Here is a 20,026-nt window from a genome sequence, read left to right on the forward strand (position 1 = left end):
TTTTGTTCTTGAACTTTGCACAATAATTTCTTATGTGATTTAGTAGCAACCTATAGATACTGTAAATTACTCCAAACCCCTCTCTCTGTCAGATACTTTTGAAAACTCTATTTTGATTGTTCTTTCCTTTCACTTTGACAAACAACTTTAATTATCACATGAAGAATTACACATGCTGTTTAAGGAAATCTTATTTTTTATGTATTCACGTTAAAAAAGCTTCACAAAATACTTTTTTTGGTGAAGTGCTAATTTTATTATGCATTCTCAACAGTTGAAATGATATGTTGCTGTTTCATGAGCACTAGAGGAGCATTAGGAAAGCAAATGTTAATCCATAAACGTGTTAAGAAAAAAGTGCTACATCTGCATTAGCTTATACAAGTTTAAATGTGAAACTGGAGAGCTGCTTCAATTAAAATGAATTTGAATCAGTTACTGAAACTAGTTTTAAATGCCCAGTGTTTCCCAACCCTTCCTCCAATTCTGTCTAGGACATTTGGTTTTATGCTGTGTTAAAGTTCACACACTTTTTCCCTGACCTACAATGTAATGCTATAGTAGTAGCTCTAAGAATATAGCAAAACAGTACTATTCACCAAGTTGTGGTTACTATTCATTAATGAGTCCATTTCAAACTAAGCACTGCATGATACTGGAGAAAAAAAACCCAACAATAAAACAAAACAACCCACCCCCCAAAAAATACCAACTGAAACCCAGATCTTCTAGTGAGATCTAATACAACAAATATGTATATTACATAGTATGTAATGGAGCAAGAGAGCTCAATTACAATGACAACAATACACAAGAAAAAAATCCTATGGAAATATTTTTCCTTGCTTTGTGCACATCAAGTGATTCACATCTTAATTTGTTACAAATGATAAACAGTAATTGAATCATTATGTTCCTGCAGGGTAGTCATCTTCTAAAGTATTTCTTGCAATGGTCAGGGACATAGAGAAGTTGTTTTAATTACAGACTGAAAAAGCCTCTCTATTTTAGGGATTTTAATTGCCTTACATATATAAATAAAGTCTGAGTAATTGACTACATAATACAAATCTTCATATGTAATCTCTGAATATTAAATTCTTTGAGAAGGACTGAAATAACTGTCCTGAGTAAATACCTGTTTGCAGCATACTTTACAGGTGACAGATGTAGCTGATCACTTCGCTGGTTTACTCATTTTCATCCGAGAACCTATCTCTTTTAATTTGTGCTTTTACACTGCAATGTTTGAACTTGACTTTCTCACCTTTGAATGGTGGAACAGTTGTGGATCTTGAGCTCTGGAAATCTAAGTTTGTGCTTATATCTTTCTTCAACACTTTGAATATTTTGCATTCTTGACAGGCATTAATATCATTCAGTTCTGTATGACAATTCCCATGTTCTTCTGAGTATGGGCTGCAGGAATTTTTAGTTGAGCCTCCTGTTAGATCACAGTCTAAGCTTGGGCTGTCTTTTTTAAGAGCAGATGTTTTCAGAGTGTCAGCTAAAATGTTTTTGTCATGTTTTGATTCTTCTCCAGTGCATACCAGCTCGGTATCAACAGAGAATGTTGCTGTATTTGCCTTATTTAAAGCTAACATGCTATTAGCATGAGACTTCTGACAAGCGACATCTTTATTCCATTGTGCAAGACTCAGAGGTAGCAGCACCTTTATCTTTTGAGTTCTGCTCATCCTGTACAACAATTACAGTATTGCCAGAATAGCTCTGAGAAGGTTCATACATCTCAAATATGTCTTCATTTCCAGACCATTTTTCCAGCTTTGTAAAGGCATGCAGTGAAACTCTGCAAATTGCATGGCTTAATGCTGTCATTGCATTAGACACAGCCAATGGAGTTTTTTCTTGCCTACAAATCTTTAGACTTGAAAAAGTGGCATTATTGTTGTTGTTATTGTTGTTGAAGCTGCATTCTTTGTAATGCTTTTGTACTGTTACATCATCAATGTTAGTAACCTGTACAACTTCTGAATCATAAGGTAAATTAACTTTTTTCTCTTGCTCCTTCCCAGCACTATGCACAATCACATTGTCACCTTCACTAATACCCTTTCCATTTTCTTCCCTATTCTGTGATCCTCTTCTTTTATTCAGCTTATCTTGCACATTCCCAGCTTCCATCTCATCTTTTCCATTATTACCTGTCCCATTTTTCTTTGCTTTACAGATATTTGTAGCTTCTTTTTCAGACAGAGAGCTAAAGGATGAATGTTGATTTTGTTGTGATTTTGCAGTGTTATTTTTTTCTTTCACACCATTTTTTTCCTGAGGATCTCTTCTACAGCCCAGAAGATTATTTGTATGTAAACTAGAATCTTCTTGAGCAAACCCTTCTGGGGGCCACTTTGGCTTATTTACTTTAGCCACTTTTTCACTGGAAGATGTTTTATTATGTGTTGCATCTTCTGTTGAAGGAGGCCATGTCATCTTTAACTTACCTCTTTCTGTAGATCTTTTCAAGTTATTATCCAAAACATCAGGATGAGTACCTTCTGTACTTGAGTACAACTCTGTTTGTGTAGTTAGTTTAGAATAAACAGGGACACTGTTAATGGGATTTGTTTCTTCAGCATGAATATTGCCAACTGAGCTACGCCGATCTTTAGAATTCCATAAGTCCTTATGCTGCTTGTGTCCAAAACCTTCATCATAATTTCCTTTTGATTTGAAAAGTTGCTTAAAATGGGGTTTACAATATATTTTTCCATGGAGAGATGCATAATTTCCCAAGCTGCCAAATGGAAGAAAAAGCTCTTTTGTACTTTTATATGTCATAGAATCTTAGAATCAGCCAGGTCAGAATAGACCTCCAAGATCATCCAGTCCAACCTAGCACCCAGCCCTGTCCAATCAACCAGACCATGGCACTAAGTGCCTCATGCAGGCTTTTCTTGAACACCACCAGGGATGGTGACTCCACCACCTCCCTGGGCAGCCCATTCCAATGGCAAATCACTATCTCTGGCAACAACTTCCTCCTAACATCCAGCCTAGACCTCCTCTGGCACAACTTGAGACTGTGTCCCCTTGTCCTATTGGTGGTTGCCTGGCAGAAGAGATCAACCCCCACCTGACTACAGCCTCCCTTCAGATAGCTGTAGATAGCAATGAGGTCACCCCTGAGCCTCCTCTTCTCCAGCCTAAACACCCCCAGCTTGCTCAGTCTCTCCTCACAGGGCTGTGCTCCAGGCACATCACCAGCTTTGTTGCCCTTCTCTTGGGCATGTTCCAGCACCTCAGCATCAATTTTGAATTGAAGAGCCCAGAACTGGACACAGGACTCAAGATGTCACCTGACCAGTGTGGAGTACAGAGGAAAAATAACCTCCCTTATCCTACTGGCTATACTGTCTCTGATCCAGGCCAGGATGCTCTTGGCTCTCTTGGCCACCTGAGCTCACTGCTGGCTCACGTTCAGCTTCTGTCTGCCATTACCCCCAGGTCCCTGTCTTCCTGGCTGCTCTCCAGCCACTCTGTCCCCAGCCTGTAGGAGGGGTTGTTGAGACCTTTTTCCTTCCTCATGTTAAAAGCTGAATCCTCTGTTTCTCTACAAAACTCATTGAGAAGGTATAATGCAATTTTTTTTTAGCCTTTGTGTGAATTGCAGTTATTTGTGGTCAATTATATTTATATATGGATATAAGCTAGAACACAGGAGGTTCCACTTAAACTGAAGGGGACAATTCTACAGTGAGGGTGCTGGAGTACTGAAACAGGCTATCCAGAGAGGTTGTGGAGTCTCCTTCTCTGGAGATTTTCAAAGCCTGCCTATCTGTGTTCCTATGTGGCAGGATGATCCTGCTTTGGCAGGGAAGTTGGACTCGATGATCTCTGGAGGTCCCTTCCAACCCCTAACATGCTGTAGTTGTGATATTCAGATGCTGCTCCTATATGAAACAAATATAGTATATGTAACTAATCTCAAAGGTTTTAAAGTCAGAACTGTTAACCTTTTCAGTCTGATAGAGCAATAAATACTACATTTTATAGAAAGTCTACAGGAGTTTTTCACTCATTTTATGAATGAGGAAGAATGTGAGACAATGGGGGGGGTGGGGGGGGTGTGTATATTCAAACCCTATGAGGAGAGGCTGAGGGATCTGGGGGTGTTTAGCCTGGAGAGAGGGAGACCCAGGGCTGACCTCATTGCTGTCTACTACTACCTAAAGGGAGGTTGTAGCCAGGTGAGGGTTGGTCTCTTCTCCCAGGTAACCACCAATAGGACAAGGGGACAGTCTCAAGTTGTGCCAGGGAAGGTATAGGATGGATGTTAGGAGGAAGTTCTTCACAGAGAGAGTGATTTGCCATTGGAATGGGTTGCCCAGGGAGGTGGTGGAGTCACCATCCCTGGTGGTGTTCAAGAAAAGCCTGGATGAGGCACTTAGTGCCATGGTCTAATTGGTTGGATAGGGCTGAGTGCCAGATTGGCCTGGATGATCTTAGAGGTCTCTTCCAACCTGGCTGATTCTGTGATATGTTCACATCTTAAATTCCACACAAGTTTTTCTGTCTGCTACTTCTGGTTCATGATCTTTTCTGAGGGTCTGGAACAGTCACTAGGAAGTAGTATGCAGAAGAGTTTAGAAGGTATCTGGATGAATTTCAAGGAATTATTCCACATCACTGCTCAGATGTCAGTAACAGAGAACGGGAACCCAAGGTTCCTCCCTGTCAACTTACCCTACAGGTTGGGTTGCTTGGCTGAAAATAATTTCACCAGCCCTCTACATATTGAAATGCAGAGTTTTGTGAGTGAACATGCAGTTACTTCTTACCTTAACTGACTGCCACAGTGGTGACATCGGAAACACGATTTATGAAAATGCTGCTTGTCAGCCACTAGACATTCCATTGGGTAAACTTTCTGTTGGCAGAGCCTGCACCTTTCATTTTCCTGAGTCTGCAGTTTCTGGAATCACATATTAGAAAGTTATGAGTTAAGTCATGTAATATGATTTCTTGTTAACTGTATCGGTCTGTATGTTGTGTTAAAACTGTACTTTTCTATATCCGTTAACTGGTGTCTCGGCTGTCAATTTTAGGGCTTTGGTTTTGTTCAGCTAACAACAGTACTGTGAAAATGAAAAACTGCTCACCTTTCCTGTTTTAGAAACCCATACATTTTGAAAGGACTATTTATTTCATTACACCAGTGTTCCGGTGAGCTCTTCAGGACCAGGGAATCATGGAATCAGTCAGGGTTGGAAGGGACCACAAGGATCATCTAGTTCCTCCAGGGAGCCACCGTCCCTGGAGGTCTTCAAGAAAAGACTGGATGAGGCACTTAGTGCCATGGTCTAATTGACTGGATAGAGCTGGGTGCTAGGTTGGACTGGATGATCTTGGAGGTCTCTTCCAACCTGGTTAATTCTATGACTCTATGAATAAAAGGTTTATTTCATGCCAGTAAGGGGCTGGAGGAAATAATGGGCAATCTGTTGGGCTTTCAAAAATGCATGCTGCTGCTCTGTCTTGATTTATGAATTCCTTTGGAAACTCTACTAGCAGACAGATACATACAAGGTGATGTTTCCACAGTGCTAAGGACTTTTCTTTCTCCTACTGTTATCTTTCCCCCTGCCCCATGCAGGTAGGCTGGAATTGCACAAGAAGCTGAAAGAGGACACAATTAAGGCAACAGACCCCAAAGTGACTAGAGGGATACTCCAGACCTAATCACATCATGCTCAAAAGCTGAGGGAAATGAGGAGGAAGAAAGGGATATTGACAGCCATGGCATTTATTTTCCCAAGTAATTGTTGTACCTGTTGAGGCCTTGCTTTCCAGGAAGTAGCTAAACATCTGCCTGCTGATATGAAGTAGTGAATCAATTCCATATTTTGCTTTGCTTGTACCCCAGCTTTGCTTCACGTCTTAAACTGTCTCTACCTCTGCCCACAGGTCTTTTTGCTCTTTTGATTTTTTCCCCCATCCCACTGTGGAGGAGTGAGCAAGCAAATGAGCAATTGGGTGTGGATTTAGCTGCCATTCACAGCCAACCCACCACATTAAGTGTTTTGTTGGACCACCGCCAAACACTGCCTCATGTTCAATCCCACTTCTAGCATGAGCAGAGGTAGCAGCCTTCTCAGTGCACAGAGCTGGGAAACTCAAAGCAGCACTTTTCAATTAGCAGTTCTGCAGATGCAGGAGTGTTTAGCTTTGTTCTGACATTTTCACTGCTTGTTCAAGCATCATCATTCTGTTCATGTATTTCAAATGAGTAAAGTGATGGCAACATCTGGTTTTCCTACAGGATACTATCCAAATTCACTGCCCCAGATAGATAGACAAAAGGAGAGCACTGGTGTTGACCATGCAATAGTGTATGTAATAATTCCTAAGTTTGAAGTACAGGACTTTACAATTACTATTTGAATATATTTTAAAGCAACATATACAACATAAGAATGTTTTGTTTTCAATGATTACTTCGTATTGATATATAAATATTCATCTATATATTCATATTCCTCAAATATTAAAGAAGTTACTTCAATATGAAACTACAACTACTTGAAAGGATGTTGTGGAGAGATTGGTGCTGGTCTGTTCTCACAGGTAAATAGTGGCAGCTTGTGGCTTGGACAGATTCACTCTGAAATGGGTCAAGAACTGGCTCAAGGGCTGGGCCCAGAGATTGGTGGTGAATGGTGCTGCATCCAGTTGGCAGCTGTCACTAGTGGTGTTCCCCAAGGATCAGTTCTGTTCAGTATCTTTACTGATGATCTGGACCAGAGGGTTGAATCCATCATCATCAGTAAGTTTGCAGATGACACCAGGCTAGGAGCAGGTGTGGATCTGTTTGAGGGTAGGAGAGCCCTGCAGAAGGACCTAGGCAGGCTGGATGGGTGGGCAGAGGCCAATGGGATGAGACTGAACAAGGCCAAGTGCAGGGTTCTGCACTTTGGCCACAACAACCCCAAGCAGCACTACAAGCTGGGGACAGAGTGGCTGGAGAGCAGCCCGGCAAAAAGGGACCTGGGGGTTCTGGTAGATAGTAGCTGAACATGAGCCAGCAGTGTGCCCAGGTGGCCAGGAGAGCCAATGGCATCCTGGCCTGCATCAGGAACAGTGTGGCCAGTAGGACAAGGGAGGTTATTCTTCCCCTGTACTCAGCACTGGTTAGGCCACACCTTGAGTGCTTTGTCCAGTTCTGGGCTCCTCAATTCAAGAGAGATGTTGAGGTGCTTGAACATATCCTGAGACAGATGACAAAGCTGGTGATGGGTCTGGAACACAGCCCTGTGAGGAGAGGCTGAGGGCGCTGGGGGTGCACAGCCTGCAGAAGAGGAGGCTCAAGGGTGACCTCATTGCTGTCTACAACTACCTGAGGGGAGGCTATAGCCAGGTGGGGGTTGGTCTCTTCTCCCAGGCAACCAGCAAGAGAACAAGGGGGCACAGTCTCAAGTTGTGCTGGGGGAGGTCTAGGCTGGATGTTAGGAGGAAGTTCTTGCCAGAGAGAGTGATTGGCATTGGAATGGGCTGCCCATGGAGGTGGTGGAGTCACCATCCCTGGAGGTGTTGAAGTAAAGACTGTATGAGGCATTTTACTTCTCAAGAGTACACTGCATTAATTTTAGGCATGTCAGGTGCATTATGTGCACATCTCAGTGATGTCCAATGATAGGACAAGGAGCAACAGGTGCAAGCTGGAGCATAGGAGGTTCCACATAAACATAAGACTTTTTTTTTTTCACTGTGAGGGTGGCAGAACACAGCAACAGGCTGCCCAGAGAGATTGTGGAGTCTCCTTCACTGGAGACATTAAAAACCTGCCTGGAAACGTTTCCATGTGATCTGCTCTAAGTAATCCTGCTCTGGCAGGAGGGTTGGACTACATGGTCTTGCAAGGTCCCTCCCAACCCCTAATGTTCACAGTATCACCAAGGTTGGAAGAGACCTCACAGATCACCAAGTCCAACCCTTTACCACAGAGCCCAAGGCTAGACCATGGCACCAAGTGCCACATCCAACCTTGCCGTGAACTGCCCCAGGGACGGTGATTCAGTAGCAGTAGAAGACGAACTAACTGTTGAAGGCAACGTCATTTCCTGGTATGCATTTTTCATCAGTAGGGAATAAAAGTGGGTGGTGCTTTTTTATTTTTAAATATAGTAACATAAACTATTTTTCTGTTCTTCACAAAAGCTGATTCTGCAGGGATCCAAGCAATAGGATTATAATAAGAGCTGGAAAGGCACAATCCATCAGCTGTTGCTCAGAATGCATAAAGCTAATCTTCTGAACTAAGAACTGTGCTATTTGCACTGTAGATTGTATGTGAAAAGAAATGTGGAATTTATACAAAAACGATGAGTCAGCAGTCTTGGAGTTTTTTGCTGCAACAAATGCAGGCTTTGCATTATAAGCATAATGTAAAGCTGTGCTGCGCCTTCTGCTCATTTTCCTTTCCTCTGAAAGTGGCATTTTCTATGCTTCTAAGAATCTGTGGTGACAGAAATTACACATATTTGCAGATTGAAAACAAAGAAGAGAAGGCTGTATTCAGTGGAGGAGGACAAGTGCAGAAGTTTTTATAAAGAGCTATTTTTAATTGTGTTTGTCACATGCTGTAGGTACTTGTTGAGTCTTTTCATGTCATTTGTATTCTGTTATGTGCACTTCAGAAAATCATAGAATTAACCAGGTTGGAAGAGACCTCCAAAATCATCCAGTCCAACCTAGCACCCAGCCCTATCCAGTCAATTAGACCATGGCACTGAGTGCCTCATCCAGTCTTTGCTTGAACACCTCCAGGGATGGTGACTCCAAAACCTCCCTGGGCAGCCCATTCCAAAGGCAAATCACTCTCTCTGGGAACAACTTCCTCCTAACATCCAGCCTAGACCTCCCCTGGCACAACTTGAGACTGTGTCCCCTTGTTCTGTCGCTGCTTGCCTGGGAGAAGAGATCAACCCCCACCTGGCTACAGCCTCCCTTCAGGTAGTTGTAGACCTGGTATTAATTCCTAAAGGACATATCTTCTCTCCACTTTCATGGGTTACATTTTAATGCCAAAGTAGGCAAGACAGAAATTCAGGCTACATGATGGACCAATGTCTTAACTGCACTGCTTTTAATTTGCATAAGGCAAGATGCCTCTGGTTGAAAGCACAGACCTTTACTTCTTTAGCAGGTGGTGTGGTCTCTCTGTCAGCCTTTTCCTGAGCTGTCCTTTCAATCTGCTGTTTTAAAATCTGTGTCACGATCTTTGGGAACTCCTCGTTCTGAGTTGCATTGATCGCTGCAATGGGAAGAAGAATAAAAACACTGCTTTTCCTCCACCCTGCATTTTATGCAATTGACTTTATTGGTGAGTTATAAAATGTTAGTACAGAAATCTAGAGACAGTCATTTGGTCATGAAGTCCACAGAGAAAACAACAGAACAGTTGTTGAAGGGCATGTTATCATCTACTGTTTTGCTATACCTGAGTGGTGTTGCAGGGATAAAGGTGGACTGAGGTCTATGGGAGAATACAAAGTGTGAATTCTAATAACATGACTGAAGCAGCAGCAGCATCTGGACACTGTGGTCAGATTCTGTTGAGCTATTCAGTTAAGCTATTAATTGAACCTTTCTCATCTACAGCTTTGTGGATGGGGTAGTCTTTGCCTTGGTTTTCAAAGGATTCATCAAGTCCTCATTTCTTTCAAACAACCGAGTACATATTTGTCATGGTAGTCCTGATGGGCACAAAATAGGCTTAATGCATGTCCTAGCTTGCCCAGGCATGTTCTTCTGCTCCATGGGAGAAGCAACTGGGAGAAAGAAGACAAAAGAACCTGAACCACTAAGTCTAAAGACTCTGGCCTGTCCAGGCATGTTTTTCTCCTGTGGTGAACAACATACACACACTTAGCTTGTGCCTGCCTTGTGCAAGGCCTATGCTTTTCCCAAATTTGGGTAAAGCAAGCCTAGGGCTTTGAATAATATGGTAAGGTCTGGCTAACTGACATTCTGATTGGCTATTCTGTGTCCAAAGGGCAATTAATCTCAGCTCACATTGATAAAAGGAGAGACACAGGTAAGTGCAATGTGCTCTGCTGTCCTATTTGTGCCTACCATTGCCTCCTGCCATTTCTTACTGCCTTGTTGTTTGCCTGGAAACTCCACTGTTGTGAGTTTACCAGGAATAGACTAAATGCTTCCATGTGATCAGCCTGCACAGCCAGTGTGATATTGTGATGAGACTGTACATTGCAAGACATCCTGCCTGCACCTGAAAGTCTCCTGTCAAGTGGAGAAGTCCTGGAGATACACAGATTGTCCACAGGAGCCAGGAGACAAGGTCAGAGGTTGTCTGCCTCCTTTCCCTAGAAGCCTGGAAGGAATCAAGTCTCAGCAGCTGACAAAACAGAGTTCCCTGAAAGTGTTTGGGCACTGCCTGAGTCTGTGGCCAGCCCTGCAAGTTGGGCAATAATAATTTGTGCGTAAATGCTTAAAAGCCTCTTTGTAATTCTCCATTGCCTTCTGCCATGAGCAGAAAGAGCTCCTTGAGTCCATCTAGTGGGCAAGTGGTGTATTGACTGCAAAGCAGCATTTGACTGCAGGAATCTTCTCTTCCAGTTCAATTAATGTTTATATATTTTGCTGGTTATAACTAGATCTACTTATTATCTGTAAAATGTTTCCATGACAGTGCAAAGAACCAAATATTGTTAAAATTAGTGGTCAGGGGTGGCAAGAGTTCTGAATATCAATATTAATAAACAATATTATTTTTGGAAAAAACACCATCTTGCATGAATTGATTTCCCCTTCGTAACAATATTAAACCCAGCTCATGATGCAGAAGCCACCTCTCCTTACCAAATTCTAAACTAATTTCCAAAGTGCCATTGAAGTCAAGGAATTCACTGAGAATTCACAACTCGGTGAATTTGCTGAGAATTCAGAGCAATGTTTGTTTCTCTGTTGGCATGCCAAGTAGTACATTTGTGTGAGTCAAGACATTTGCCTTTGGTCATTTGCGAGCCTTTATTCTTGTCCCCCTTTTTACCTGTTTCATCAGCTTGCCGAGCAAACGTAGAGGCCACTTCTGACTCACGAGTAACTTGCTCACGATGAGAAACCTGTGCACAGAACCTTCATTTTACTACAGGATTTAGTGCAACATGCAAGCATTAACCATGCTTATGCAACTGTATTTAAAATCATAGAATTGTAGAATCAACCAGGTTGGAAGAGACCTCCAAGATCAGCCAGTCCAACCTAGCACCCAGCCCTATCTAATCAACTAGACCATGGCACTCAATGCCTCATCCAGGCTTTTCTTGAACATCTCCAGGGACAGTGACTCCACCACCTCCCTGGGCAGCCCATTCCAATGGCAAATCACTCTCTCTGTGAAGAACTTCCTCCTAACATCCAGCCTATACCTCCCCCAGAACAACTTGAGACTGTGCTCCTTTGTTCTGTTGCTGGCTGCCTGTGAGAAGAGACCAACCTCCACCTGGCTACAACCTCCCTTCAAGTAGTTGTAGATAGCAATGTTACATCAAAGAAAAACATGAATGGAAACCTAATTAATTAACGAATTTAAACAATAATAAATTACAAACAAGAAAACACCTGTTAAAAAATTACTGTTCACTGCCTAATGAGGGAGGCTATCACCAGGGCACGCAGATCTTGTTTAACCAAGTAGTAAAGGAGGAAGAAGCAAAGCTGGTATGTATCAGGATCAGTATAATTTTCCAGTGACAGGGTTATTAATTGATATAGTTACCTCTGGTATTTGAGAGGCTTCCGTTTGACTTTCTTTAGAGATCATTTCTTTGCACTCAGCTTCCCTGGTGCTGCTCGATACTGTGCGCTGACCACTACCTGCTGTTTCCTAAAGACAAATAAAAGTAGTTGCACATGAACAGCTGGTAATAAATTGATTTTTTTTTTTTCTGTGAAGGGCCTTTGCAGATAAATACCAATGTATTTGGTATAACTAGAACAGGCACTTTACAGCAGGGTACCATTGTTATTATGATTGATTTTTTTTTTTTTTCCATAAAAATTGGCACAGATATTGTTAGAACATGGAAGGTATTTCATAGTTTCTGTTGCTGCAGCCAGATTTCAACCAGCAGATATGGAAAGCTGCATGAATAAGGTGCTTATAATTAGACTGGAAGGGGACAAAGATGACGAATAAGACTGGTTTTATACACAGTGCCATCAATTTGTTATGTGTCAGTGGGCATGGGGCTAACCCAATTTTCTAAAAGGAATTGTGTGTGTATATAAGAGATGCTGACTTCCTGTACATGCTTCATAGAGCTCTTTTACTGCAAAAATCAAGCTGAATTGCAGTTGTGAAAAATATGATCCACAAAGTAACCATAAAACTCTGTAAAATATGCAGGCTAGCATTATTGGAACGGGCTGCCCAGGGAGGCCCAGTCCAACCTATCACCCAACTAGACCATGGTACTAAGTGCCTATTCCAGGCTTTTCTTGAACACCTCCAGGGATAGCAACTCCACCACATCTCTAAGCAGCCCATTCCAATGGCAATCACTCTCCTTGGGAAGAACTTCATCCTAACATCCAGCCTATATCTCCCCCAGCACAACTTGAGACTGTGTCCCCTTGTTCTGCTGCTGGTTGCCTGGCAGAAGAGACCAACTTCCACCTGGCTACAGCCTCCCTTCAGGTAGTTGTAGACAGCAATGAGGTCACCCCTGAGCCTCCTCTTCTCTAGGCTAAATAACCCCAGCTCCCTCAGCCTCTCCTCCAGGGCTGTGTTCCAGGCCCCTCACCAGCTTTGTCACCCTTCTCTGGACATGTTCCAACATCTCTCTTGAATTGAGGAGCCCAGAACTGGACACAGCACTCAAGGAGTGGCCTGACCAGTGCTGAGTACAGGGGCAGAATAACCTCCCTTGTCCTACTGGCCACACTGTTCCTGATCCAGGCCAGGGTGCCATTGGCTGGGCGCACTGTTGGCTCATGTTCAGTTACTATCTACCAGTACTCAAGGTCCCTTTTTGCTGGGCTGCTCTCCAGCCATTCTGTCCCCATTGAGAGATGCCATCCAAGATGTCTGTGTAAACTAATTTCTCAGGTTATCTATGTTTAGTCTGATTTCTGATTCTGGCAGTGATTTGTTTCCTTATTTAAAGCCGGTCACTGAATCTACATGACATCACATTACCTGTGCCCATGGAATCCTTTCAGATTTAGTGATCAGAATAAATGAATTCTAAGAATTTATATTATTAAGGTGGCACTTCTGTGCTTCCTCTCTCACACTAGCATGCACACAGAGACATTAATTTCATTAATGTCAAATTACATTTTCTTCTTCCTTGCCTATTTGTTTCTACTGATAATAAGCATTCCAGTGACAGGAGCTTTTGGTCCCTCCAGCAAGAGCTTCCCAAGTATTTACAGTAATGTGAATTTGAATGGAGGCAGCACTGTGTTTCTGAGATTGCTGCTATACATCTAGAATAAAAGAGAGCTGTAAGATTTCTGCATCTCAAATCCTGCCACCTCCTTGAAATCCAGCTAATTTGGGGGCAAGATATTATCTCTCTCCCATTAGTCATCCTGTATAAAGCTGAAAAATTGGGGATTTATTTCACCTTCAAACTAAGGAATGCTTACACTGCTTGTGTCCTCAATATCATTTCTGCTCAGTCAATATTGGGAGGCATCCACTGCCTAGCTCATCATTTCTGCCGTACAGTAGGCAGCAAGGAATCTTAGGTTCTATGACAGAGGAACAATAAGCATACCCTTCATGGGCTTTAAGAGTTCTCTTCCACCTCTGTGCTGCCAAATAATTTGTTTCAACTATAAGATGAAATACAAATCATATGAACAAAAGATAGAAAAAAAAAATTCTGATTACTGTCCCAGTAAATGGTCAATATCAAATGTAATCCTATCTACCACAGAGCTTGAACTGTCAAAGTGATGTGAGGCTTGAGGGGAACAACTCGGAGCATAGTTCACATTCACAAGCTCTGTACGAGTGACAGTTGTGAGGGTGCTGCACAAGAGGAGACCTAGGTCTGACCTCATAGCAAAGGGAAAAAAAGGCATCTATTCTCTGTTTAATGACTATGTGTAGGTATATGTATAATATATTGAAAAGCATATCCATATAAAATGAAATATTTATGTGTATATATGCTTTTTAATTTAAGCTAGACTTTTCTGTTCTAATATGCATGTTTTGGATATGTAAGTCAAGCTCTCATTACTGCAAAAGCTCATTTAGAGGACACGGAAATATGTTTGTATGGTCATTATGTGTCCTTTGAATGGTGCAGGGTATAAAAAAGGAATATAATTAGGCTTAATGTAGTCAGGAAGCAAATCTAATCTGAATGTCAGGACTGCTTTATTGCTGTAACTTTGGAACTGCTTGTGCAGTAGCTGCCGTTTTGCGAACGATGATAATCGTTTAATGCGACAGCTCTGACTGTCTAAAATGCAGCCTAAACATTATGGGCCAGATTTTGACAACATAATTACACAGCCTTGCTCTGGGCATGCAGGGAGGAAGAGAGACTGGGAGGTTCTCTTATTTTATGTGTCTATCAAGATGGCTAATTGAAATTTTAGTGACAGAGGGTAAAATGATGCTCGATTATTATTACAAACAAGGGGAGAGCAGGAAGACCTGTGGTTTCATCCCTCTGGAATGGCCAGCTCTTGGGTATAGAATAGGATAGGATATGCTGTAATTAGGTGTCTTGATTCTAGTTTAAATTTCCCAGAGACTCAAATATAATTAATAGAACCAATAACAATTAATGGGTGCCTTGAGTACTGTGTCCAGTTCTGGGCTCCTCAATTCAAGAGAGATGTTGAGGTGCTGGAACATGTCCAGAGAAGGGTGACAAAGCTGGTGGGAGGCCTGGAACACAAACCCCATGAGGAGAGGCTGAGGGAGCTAGGGGTGTTTAGCCTGGAGAAGAGGAGGCTCAGGGGTGATCTCATTGCTGTCTACAACAACCTGAAAGGACATTGTAGCCAGGTGGAGGTTGGTCTCTTCTCCCAGACAACCAGCAATAGAACAAGGGAACACAGTCTCAAGTTGTGCTGGGGAAAGTATAGGCTGGATGTTAGGAGGAGGTTGTTGCCAGAGAGAGTGATTTCCCACTGGAATGGGCTGCCCAGGGAGGTGGTGGAGGCACCGTCCCTGGAGGTCTTCAAGAAAAGCCTGGCTGAGGCACTTAGTGCCATGGTCTAGTTGACTGGCTAGGGCTGGGTGCTAGGTTGGACTGGATGATCTTGGAGGTCTCTTCCAACCTGGTTGATTCTATGATTTCCTTCTCCCCCCCACCTTTTGCAAAGAAAGGAATTAGATGTAGAAAGGAAAAGGTAAAACTTTAAGTAAAAGGTATTTGAGGTAAGGGAGTTACAAAGAGGTATAGGGAAGGAAAAAAACAAGACTATATATATACACATATATATATATACAACCAGGTTGATGGCAATGGGTTTGTTCACCTTGTGAAAGGATGGCCACATGGTAAAACAAAAGAGCAGCAGGAACAGAAGGGTGGTGCTGTCAGGCAGGGAAGCAGGGCAAGAAAAAATGAAACAGGAATTTACTGTTTTTATAGGGGGCTAGACACTACACCTGGGGTAAGGTTCAAGATCCACCCCCCAGGAGGGTTAACCCTTTACATTAGGATTAATTTAGTCTACTGCTTCAGAATCTGTGGCATGTTCTGTAGAATCCTTAGATTTTGGAAACTATTCTGTAGAGTTATTTGATGGTCTGCATGGAATAAGGTTGCTCTTATTAGGTAGCATAAGTCTCCAATGAAGGACTGCAGCTGAAGACCATGATCTGGATTTAAAACTAGTGAAGTTATGCTGGTGGGAAATTAGCCCTTTTATTTGTTTCTGTGGAATACACAATCCCTGCCATGAGAGTGCAGTCATGTTAGATAGAAATGGGGTTTTGTGATCCTGCAGTAAGGTACTTAACCTAAAATCAAAGATTGTTACAAATAGATTGGGTAATATTTTTCCCTATGAACCCAACTATTTTAATCATAGAATCAACCAGGTTGGAAGAGACCTCCAAGAACATAGAATCATAAAATCACAGAATCAACCAGGTTGGAAGAGACCTCCAAGATCATCCAGTCCATCCTAGCACCCAGCCCTAGCCAGTCAACTAGACCATGGCACTAAGTGCCTCATCCAGCCTTTTCTTGAACACCTCCAGGGACAATGACTCCACCACCTCCCTGGGCAGCCCATTCCAGTGCCATGCACTCTCTGGCAAGAACTTCCTCCTAACATCCAGCTTGTGTGTCCTCCACCACAACTTGAGATCTAAGAGAAAATTCTCAGAGTATGAACATTAGTGAGCAAATGTCTTAGTCATAATGTAAATTCTTCAGTAAAGCAAATAACCAAATTTTTTCCTCAAGGTGTCTATCAGGGCACATCTCATTTGTTAGTATAAAAAATGATACAGCTACCTGTACAGGTTTGTGCTTGTGCCGGTACTTTGCAAAGATCCTTTTTGAAGAAGTCATCTGCATTTTCTCAAATTGTTTCCTCACTGCTGCCAGGCCACCAGGCACAGTATAGAATTTGCTTTTCTCTGAAGCCTAGAGTGATAAAATCAAGCCAGTTGTTACACATTTGTGCTAAGAAAGTGTTTCTAAAAGTTCATTTCTAGAAAAGTGGCTAATAAGAGGATGCCACAATGCTTATGTATTTCAGGTGGAAAATTCAGAAACAGTTACCTTATAGCCAGCAGTGTACCCAGGTGGCCAAGAGAGCCAATGGCATCCTGGCCTGGGTCAGGAACAGTGTGGCCAGTAGGACAAGGGAGGTTATTCTTCCCCTGTACTCAACACTGCTCAGGCCACACCTTGAGTGCTGTGTCCAGTTCTGGGCTCCTCAATTCCAGAGAGATGTTGAGATACTGGAACGTGTCCAGAGAAGGACACCCAAAGCTGGTGAGGGGCTTGGAACACAAACCCCGTGAGGAGAGGCTGAGGGAGCTGGGGTTGTTTAGCCTGGAGAAGAGGAAGCTCAGGGGTGACCTCATTGCTGTCTACAACTACCTGAAGGGACGTTGTAGCCAGGTGGGGGTTGGTCTCTTCTCCCAGGCAACCAGCAATAGAACAAGGGGACACAGTCTCAAGTTGTGCTGGGGTAGGTTTAGGCTGGATGTTAGGAGGAAGTTCTTCCCAGAGAGAGTGATTTGCCATTGGAATGGGCTGCCCAGGGAGGTGGTAGAGTCACTGTCCCTGGAGGTGTTGAAGAAAAGGCTGGATGAGGCACTTAGTGCCATGGTCTAGTTGACTGGCTAGGGCTGGGTGCTAGGTTGGCCTGGATGATCTTGGAGGTCTCTTCCAGCCTGGTTGATTCTATGATTCTATGGATGTAATGTGCAAACCCTACTTATTCTAACAGTTCCCATGAATTAACATTAACATACAGTAATAAGGGGGTTATTTTTTCAGATGCTGTCATCAAAATACAAAGCTACACTTAACATTAGCTGTTGCATCTCATTGGCCTGTTTTAGAACTCTACTTTAGAACTTCAGCCAAAAATTAGGGCCTGCAAATTATGACATTCTTTCAGATTTTTGCAATCTGGAATTTATTTAACACAAGCTGTGAAATGCTCCTGTATGAAATAGATCCTGCTGCTGTAGCTGCATATTCATCTCTGCCTAAACTACTGCTTGAGGACTCAGTGGTTTCCTCTGTAGTTTTAGGGATTGGTCATATATTTTCAGCCATGTAATACTCTATATTTCTCAGAATGACTCAGACAATAATAAATGCTGGCAAGTTCGTAGGCCACTGCACAGGAGATAGACACTGTCATTTGGATAACTGAAGTCCAGCATGTGTTTGAAGAATGTGCATGCCTGGCCTGAATTTTTAGCACTAAAGAAGTAGATCTCATCTACTGGATTGTCCATATCACTTTCCAGAACCTTTCTATGCTGTTGCCGCTTTTACTTGTGTGTTCTGAGTTCTGTTGCATTCAGAGTTATTGCCTGTGCCTCTGTGCCTCTGGTTTTTTTCCAATAGATATTGTTGAAAAACACGTGGAGAGCTTCAACTAGGCTTTTGTGAGATGATTTTTCTTCACTAGTAACAGTGCTGAAGGCCTCGAGAGTGTCCTTATCCTTAGGCTTCCTGTTCTAGCTCTCTCTTTTGCTTTACCTCTTAAATGGTACTCAAGGCAAAACAACAGTGCTGAAGGCCACATGAGTGCCCTTACCCTCAGGCTTCCTGTTCTAGCTCTCTCTTTTGCTTTACCTCTTAAATGGTACTCAACCAGAGTCTTCAGCATTTAAGCTCATTAATCACCTTGCAGAAAATAAATGACTAAATAATTAGGAACAGCAGTGGAATGAAGATTACTGAGTAAACTTAGGCTTAGCACTTGCACCTGGTGACTATGTCAGCAGGTCATAAGCCCAGACTCTTCTTTCCCCTGCGATGAAGACAGTGTGATTCTAGGTGTATGTGAAAAGACATAATTTTAGTGAATGAATATTTCAGGCATATCTTGCCAGTCATTTGGAAATATTTCGTGGGGGTAAAAGTAGTTACAGGTTCTGCAAATAGGTGTCTTAATTCCCTTTAATGTAACTGTAGTTTAGGTAACCATACCTTTCAGCAAGGAACTGCAAGGCATTCCAGAGTGTAAGTGAAGTAGTTGAGATGTGCTCAACAGTTAGGCTGGGTCAGGCTTCACTCAGCTCTTTGGTTTTTGAGAGAGGGCACTAACTTCAGCAATATTTTGAATTGCAGGAGTAAGGAATTGGAATGTTCTCAACTAGTTGAACTGCAGGAATCGGCTCCAAGTAAGGAAGTCAAAATACAGGAATATGGTGATTGGAAAACACATGGACTCTGGTGAGTGTGACTGATGGCTGTTTTCAATATATAGCTTCTGGGCTATTCAAACACGCAGGAGGTTCCTTCAGTGGCTGCAGACTACTCCCACAGGCAGAGTGCAGGTAAGATTAGGAATCCTTCTACAGCTCTTCTGCTGGCTGGTGAGAGCTGAATTGTAGTCCTTCTGGCATATACACTCTCTGGTTTGCAGAAATTATTTTGTCCTAACCATCCACTGAAAGTTTAGTATAAACAAAGGCAAATGGCATTCCAAAATAGCAAGCCAGCATAATGCTTCTATTCTCTGATACGGGGAGGGTAGGGTGTGTGTGTGGGGGGGGGGGGGGTAGTGAGATACAACTTCTAGGTAGGATTTCAAGATACAGTAAAAATAAACTTTTTACATTGTACTATTTCTGCAGAACTGAGGCAGATGTTCCTGGCTGAGATCTGAAAGCTTAACTTTCAGATATTCCTATCTGATTTAATATGTGGTGAAGTGATCTTGCTCTATTTTAATATATTATGTGTCTTGTTAGCCAAATGCTTTGTGTGCTACTTGTTAGTAATATTAAACTTTGCAGTAAAATACTTAATTCCTGTTGACAGACATATAGAAGGATGAGTAGGACAAATTTTATATCAATATTTTTATATAAAAATAATAGTATTATAACCCAATACTTTTTCATACACCTTGTCTAAGAGCTCCTATTACAAAATTCAGCTGTTTTGAAGTTTTTAGCTCGACTAGCAAGAGAGCTCCAAACTTAATGTACCTTTTAATGTGATTTTATTATTTGATAATATTTTTAGCAATGCAGAAACCACTGGGATTTGTCATTAGGAGTTGAAAGAATAACTGTGTTGCTAATCTGTCTCAAGCCTATGATCCTGATAGAATCAGTTAGTGTTGGAAGGGACCACAAGGATCATCTAGTTTCAACCCCCCTGCCATGGCCAGGGACACCCTACCCTAGAGCAGACTGGCCGTACTCTCATCCAGCCTGGACTTAAACACTTCCAGGGACGGGGCCTCAGCCACCTCCCTGGGCAACCCAGTCCAGGCTCTCACCACTCTCATGCTGAACAGCTTCCTCCTCACATCCAGCCTGAATCTCCCTACCTCCAGCTTTGCTCCATTCCCTCTA

General features: G+C 42.5%; 1 protein-coding gene across 1 annotated transcript in view; it reads right to left on the bottom strand.

Annotated features, from left to right (window-relative positions):
- Positions 1-250: 250 nt before the first annotated feature.
- XIRP2 (xin actin binding repeat containing 2) overlaps positions 251-20,026 on the bottom strand; it is a 47,691-nt gene continuing 27,915 nt past the window's right edge. The window contains exons 6-11 of the mRNA XM_064166109.1: positions 16,482-16,613; positions 11,759-11,866; positions 11,030-11,102; positions 9,147-9,271; positions 4,800-4,933; positions 251-2,755 (exon numbers count right to left, since the gene is read on the bottom strand). Of these exons, the coding sequence (XP_064022179.1) occupies positions 1,639-2,755; positions 4,800-4,933; positions 9,147-9,271; positions 11,030-11,102; positions 11,759-11,866; positions 16,482-16,613 (1,689 nt within the window). The 3' untranslated portion in view covers positions 251-1,638. The remainder of the gene's footprint in view (positions 2,756-4,799; positions 4,934-9,146; positions 9,272-11,029; positions 11,103-11,758; positions 11,867-16,481; positions 16,614-20,026) is intronic.

The sequence above is a fragment of the Pogoniulus pusillus genome, chromosome 2 (assembly GCF_015220805.1).
Source record: "Pogoniulus pusillus isolate bPogPus1 chromosome 2, bPogPus1.pri, whole genome shotgun sequence".
NCBI classification, from domain to species: domain Eukaryota; kingdom Metazoa; phylum Chordata; class Aves; order Piciformes; family Lybiidae; genus Pogoniulus; species Pogoniulus pusillus.